Source organism: Corylus avellana, chromosome ca1, assembly GCF_901000735.1.
Source record: "Corylus avellana chromosome ca1, CavTom2PMs-1.0".
NCBI classification, from domain to species: domain Eukaryota; kingdom Viridiplantae; phylum Streptophyta; class Magnoliopsida; order Fagales; family Betulaceae; genus Corylus; species Corylus avellana.
The window spans coordinates 31,444,519-31,451,117 of record NC_081541.1 but is presented as its reverse complement, the minus strand read 5'-3'; the positions used below and the strand labels follow the sequence as shown (position 1 = coordinate 31,451,117).

Below are 6,599 nucleotides of genomic sequence, written 5' to 3'. Positions count from 1 at the left end.
ATCTATTAATTCGATATGGTGACTACACGTTCCCATCCGCAACCAGAAAATCAAGCCGGTGCACCCAGCGCACCGGGAGCGGTTCCTAATCTAGCCAATTTTATAAAACAGATGACTGAATCCCCAGGCAAATGGACAAGTAGAGGCCACCAACAAGAAAATCTTCAAAATTTTGAAGAAAAAACTTAGTGATCGCAAAGGAGATTGGGTATAAGACCTCCCAGAAGTCTTGTAGGCATACCGAACAACAAAAATGGTGCTGTGGGTACCCTTGGGCCAAAGACAGATTAGATTCTCCTTGCTCATTTCATTTTGGCCTTTTGTTTTTGTTTTTTACTTTCATCCTTTTCCCGCTTGTTCTTTGTCTATATTGGGTGAGTGTCATGATATTATTGAACATGCTTTGCAAAGGTTGTCCTTAAATGGCTTGAATATTCGTTGATTACCTGTTTCAGAGTATGAATGATTAGAGAAAACTTGGTGAGTGGTGACAAATGTTTCCTACAAAAGCCAATATGAAAGCTGTTTTAACCAATATACCTTCATTGTTTTTTGGGAGAAAAAAGTAATAACATATTACCAAATATACCTTTCTTTGAAAACATTGAATACATACTTACTAACTGATCTGCAAGCATCAAAACTATTTTTAAAGAAAACTTTGGATTGCAATAGTTGAACAAGTCTTTTAGGCTTGGCCCTAGAAGGTCAATAACCATAACATTGTACTTGCCCTCAACACCAACCCATTTTAGATGGGGGATACCCGCTTCATACCGATAAAAAAAAAAAAAAGTAGATACATATATAGTAGTCCAAGCACTACTTAGTAATTCAGTCTGGATCAGTAGTCTTCGCCCAACTGCAGCAGCAGTAGGACCCCCTGCCTTAGCTGTACTTTGAAATGCTGCAAAAACTAGTTAGAGTAAAATCACAATAAGAGCAGAGAGTACGTACCATACATAATGTCCCAGCAGTGACTGCCTGAAAAGCGTTCAAAATGTAGATTTGTAAGTTTTGTGAAGTAAATAGATTTGTAAGCGTTCAAAACTCAAGGTTTGGGATTAATTCTCTGATTCTTTTATTAATGAGCTTGATGTCTTTAAATAGAAAATTACAGTGCATAGTGAAAATAAAAGACTAAGTAAAATAAACTACTCTAATGATAATACTTATCTCTAATCTAATGTTATCAATAAAGATAACATATTATCCTAAGGTATTTTAATCCTAAAGTACCTTTATTATTAGACCAAGTGGTTGTCTTAGACAGCCACTTGGTCTTTCATTTTATAGCTTTCTTTTGTTTTCTTTCGTTTTCTTGGTTAATTTCTTTTTTATTAATTGGGCAAAAGAAGATTGATCTTCTTGTAGCGGGCTACTGGGTACTGGCTCCAAATGTACAAGTACGTACTTATGTTTATATCCTTGTTCATTTGGTCTCTTGTTTCATATATGACGCGTGAACAAGAGTCGGCACGTTCACGCGTCATTTCCTAGTTTTTATTGATCTAATTCTGATGACCATATTGAAGAAGTCAACTCATCATTTATTTTATTTTATTTTATTTTATTTTATTTTTTGTACCCTTGATTTGATTCTTAATTCTTACAGAGAGGAAGTATTCCAGGTAGAATGGGATCCTAACCATGAGAGACGGTGTTGGTATCGTCAACAGACGATAGAAGGTTGATGGTTTGAGATCTTAATTAACAGGTATAATTCGCATTAGAAATAGCTACTAGGAATTATGTGCTTGCTTTTCTTGTGTTTTATTTAATGTTGTTGGGTCATGGATCAACCTCTTCAAGGCCCAGCGGGCCTCAGGCCCTAAGCATGGAAAGATCAAAGCCCCGATAGGTCTCACACAGTCAGGCCCGAGACCCTCAACTTTTGAGACCTGTGAATCCGAGACTAATAACTTGGGCAAATTGGTCTCGGTAACAAGGACAACTCGGACACTTTGCAAATACAAATGTTAATATATTCCAAATAGATAAGTGATCTTATCCCAACATTCAAAAGGCTATCAAATCTATTCAAAATACGAATCAAATATGATATACGCAGATTGCATACATATATTCAAATTCGATGATATCTATAACTACCAAATCCTACGATCTTAGGATCCTAAGATCTCAAAAAGGATAACTACTCAAATCCCTTGTTAGCAACTGCACAGCAGAAACTCAGGAAAGAGTAAGTCACAGTAGACTCGAACTCGGCAGCTACTTAGTAATTCAGTCTGGATCAGTAGTCTGTAAAATCACAATAAGAGCAAAGAGTACGTACCATACATAATGTCCCAACAGTGATTGCCTGAAAAGCGTTCAAAATGCAGATTTGTAAGTTTCGTGAAGTAAATAGATATGTAAGCGTTCAAAACTCAAGGTTTGTGATTAATTCTCTAATTCTTTTATTAATGAGCTTGATGTCTTTAAATAGACAATTACAATGCATAGTAAAAATAAAAGACTTAGTAAAATAAACTACTCTAATGATAATACTTATCTCTAATATTTAAATTCTAATCCATAATCTAATGTTATCAATAAAGATAACATATTATTCTAAGGTATTTTAATCCTAAAATACATCTATTATTAGACCCCTAACATAACCACTAATTATATATGGGTTTAACCGGTCTGATGGGTTTGTCCCAGCAAGCTCCGGTGTCCTCTATGACCACTTTTTCTTCCAACCTCGAACAGAAGGCTAGTTGGTTTCTAACCAGATCAAAGGAACCCTAAACAATCAATCAAGAAAAAAAAAATAAGGAAAATAAATTGGTCACAGAACAAAAATTCAGGACAAAATTTGAACCATTAATGGTTATAGTAAAGGGCTGAAGCCAAAACCTTGTTAGCACCAATAAGTACCTGTAAAATCATGGCATGTAAAATCGAACCATTGATTGACAAAAAGTTATAATATGCATAGACCACATATAATAGGATCCTCTTCATTTCGAGGGAAATGAAGAAAATTCATTTTATAATCTAAATTTTGTTTTGTTGCATATTTACTTGTATACCTTAATTTAAAGGATTTTTTTTTAACATTTGAAAATTTTGAAATCACTTGTAAAACTCTATAAATAAAGCCTAGTCCTCCACAATCAAATCAATCCAGAAAATATATAGCCTTTATTAGGGGTAAGAAGGTGGGCGGTTATTAGCCAACCGCTAACCGCATATATAAAACATATAAAAATACATGAAACGACATCGTTTTAGTTATTATTATTTTTTTTTAAACAAAACCTTTTATTTTATTTATTTTTTATTTAAAAAAGTGGTTAGCGCCGGATGGTTAATCGCCTAGGCGGTTAGCGGATTTTACTAACCACCTAAGAAGCTATGGTTAGGGATTTTATCCAATAACCAATAACTGCCTTTTCACCTCTATAGATGTACGCATATGGCCTAACCACCACTACAAGAATCAAATTTTTTTGCAACGGACCATTAGTAACGTGTATATGGTGTTTACACGTTACTAAAGTGTAGTAACGTGTAAATGGTAACGTGTTTGACAGGTGGTGAAATTGGACGTAGCTACTGGAACTTTAGTAACGTGCCAGACTCTGACACGTTACCATTTGGTAACGTGTTAGGTTCTGACACGTTAAAAAAAATGGTAACGTGGTAACACGTTACAATTTGGTAACGTGTTGCCACGTTACTCTTTTGTAACGTGTTGCCACGTTACCATTTGGTAACGTGGCATACTAAGCCATGTTACCAAATGGTAACGTGGTGCCACGTTACCAAATTTGACAGGGGAAAAAAAAAAATTTGAATTTTTTCCGCTCGTTACCTAATATACGATCAATCCAACATCCACAATCCAAAATCCAATATTCGATCAATCCAACATCCACAATCCAAATCCAATAGCCACAATCAATCCAACATCAAGTATATATAGCCACAATCCACAATCCAACATCAAGTATATATAGCCACAATCCAACATCAAATATAGTCGATCTACCACAATCCAACTACCATAATTAATCCAACACTAACCAAACACTACAACTAAGATTATACACAAATACAAAATCCAAAAGACTAACTGCAAATGTGCAACGTTATACAAATATACATGTAAGGTTATACACTACTCCGACCATAGCCGAGTGAACATCATGACCATTATCTCCCGACATCTCCGCACTAACTGCAAATAATAAAACAAGCAATCAATTAGTTAGTTAATTGACATTTGTGATATAATATTATCAACTCCTTATAGGTAAGCAATGTCCAAGTAAGTGAGAAAACAATCGAATAATTGTCACATACACAATATCGACATACATATTTGCACGACCTATGCATATATTTGCACGACATACATAAACACATATACATTTATTTAATGAGGCGTCTTCAACAAATATAAACTTACTAACTATGCAGATATAGTAAATTATTTTGAGTTAAATATATATATATATATACTTACGGGGTGCCTAAACGACGGGTATAATGTTAAGACAAACGAGACTTCTGTCCAACCGGCGTCTTGTGTTGGATTTCATTGTGATCATCGTCCTCAGCTTCTACTCTTACGTCATCTACACATGCATATATATTACGTTGCAATTGTGTTATATACAATTGTGTTAGATACGAACAAAGTTTATTTACCAAACAAAATTACTAGCCCTTAAAATGATATTCATCTCGTAAAATAATCGTGTTACTCAAATAGAAATAAAAAAAATATATTGTTACCTGATCGACTATCAACTGAGGATCTCGCAATCACTCGGGCTGGTGACTCTGCATCTTGCAGATTCCTGATCGTCGTCACCTCTGGCTCCGACCCCACACGTCTCGACCCCTCAAGGCTACGAATCCGCTCCTCATGCGCCGCCATCTGAGCAGCCATCTGAGCAGCCATCTGCTGAGTCACCTGCTGAGTCACCCGCGCGGTCACCGCCGCAGTAATCTCCGCACTCTGCTACGCTAGCCTCGCATCCATTTGCTCTCTGTGCTTCTCCCTCTCGGCTTCAATGGCTCTTTCGAATTCTTCACGCGAGACCATTGGACCACCACGGTTCTGCGACCGTGTTTGGGATGGTGTATAATATGAGTGGATTGTGCCGCGCGCAGGCAAAATATTCTTACTTACCCCTCGGACACGACCTGCATACTCAGGCTTATTGTCGTGCGCCTGAGCATAAGCATCATCCGGTGTCCACCTTATCGTCCCATGTGGCCCTTCTACCTGTTCCGCAGGGTCATTCTCCAATAACTCTTCCATTCGAGCCTGTACACGATCATTGTTATATATATAATTTTGAAGACTCAAAAAGTTAATTATTACATAAATAAACATTCATAAGAAGGTGTCTGCTACTTACAATCCTCGCTGCGACTACCGGATTTGGGCAGCTACCATCTGCCTTTTTATGGCTCTTGATATAAGTTTTCGCTCGCGTAGGAGACTTGCCCGTACTAAGCATCTGCAATAAGTTCAAACCACCAATGAAATATATGTTAGAATAATACTTCCTCATGTGCCAGCCTTGCAAGGCTCTTCGAGCCGATGTAGTGTGGTATTTGATTTTGTGCTCGTATCTCTTTCATGTGCGCACAGAAAGCCTACGAATACAACATATGTACGTTATTAATAACTAAACCATTGAACAATTTTAACTAACAAAACACAAATATTTTGAAGTGACTTACTTGATAAGCGGGATCGCACCATTTTCCCAACAATATTTCAACGTCTGCGGGGTTGTACTTTGAAATGGTCTGGGCCATCCTTGCCGACACTGTCCCAGGAGTGTCGTCGCTCTGAATCCTGAGCTTCTTTCTTAAATTGTGCCTTAAAAGCTTCTGCTTCTCGCCCATGTCCCTGAAAGCGTCCTTCTTAATTGCCGTAATATCCGACCCAGGCATGATGTAAAAGTAACGCTGCATCAATTAAAAACTAGGGTATTAAAACGCTTATTGCCTAAAATAAATTTAATATAGAAGTGGTACATATCATAAATTAATTAATAACACCTAATCTACACTTACCATCAAAGACTGAAACAAATCCTCCTTGCATTGTTCTGGTACATCATCCCAGTTGTCAGATAGCCTAATAAAGGTCCCGGCCTTGCACGCCTTGCCAGTCATCCGTCTAAACTTTTTGCCGCTTTGTCCTACAGGCTGCCACGCCCCATTATACTCCATAACGACCCTTTTTCCTTCGGGAATGTCCCACAACTTATGCGAGTCACTTACGATCAACACTTCAAAGTTGTTATCACTATCTGCAATGATGAAGTATATATTAACACACAAATGATCACACATATATTATTTAAATTGATATAGTAATTAACTACATGTACCATCATGCGTAAATATGTGCATATTTAAGGTTCGGACTAGCATGCATACATACCTATCGTGCGAACCTCGTCAATCTCCAATGCAGGCCAAGCAGGGTCATTGTGCTGTTCATTGTCCGCGCCACCTGTACCATCATCCATGTCATTAGCGGCCTGTGCCTCAGTATCATCCACAGGTGTGCTGCTGTGTGGCGGCGGATCGAAATAGCCGTGCGGTAATAAACCCAT

The 6,599-nt window shown here is 37.4% G+C and overlaps 1 protein-coding gene across 1 annotated transcript; it reads right to left on the bottom strand.

Moving 5' to 3' along the window:
- Positions 1-4,981: 4,981 nt before the first annotated feature.
- LOC132169901 (uncharacterized) lies at positions 4,982-6,599 on the bottom strand. Its single transcript, XM_059580846.1, has 6 exons — positions 6,425-6,599; positions 6,052-6,290; positions 5,713-5,943; positions 5,533-5,625; positions 5,385-5,486; positions 4,982-5,290 (listed from the first exon to the last, which is right to left on the bottom strand). Exons 1-6 carry the CDS (start codon positions 6,597-6,599, stop codon positions 4,982-4,984), a joined length of 1,149 nt encoding a protein of 382 aa, XP_059436829.1.

Excerpts from the sequence above, each read along its gene's own strand:
- LOC132169901 (XM_059580846.1), bottom strand. The coding sequence starts at position 6,599 with ATGGGTTTATTACCGCACGGCTATTTCGATCCGCCGCCACACAGCAGC. Across the intron at positions 5,944-6,051 it reads ATTTGTTTCAGTCTTTGATG|CGTTACTTTTACATCATGCC; the intron begins GTAAGTGTAGAT and ends TAATTGATGCAG. Across the intron at positions 5,291-5,384 it reads CGGTAGTCGCAGCGAGGATT|GCTCGAATGGAAGAGTTATT; the intron begins GTAAGTAGCAGA and ends GATCGTGTACAG.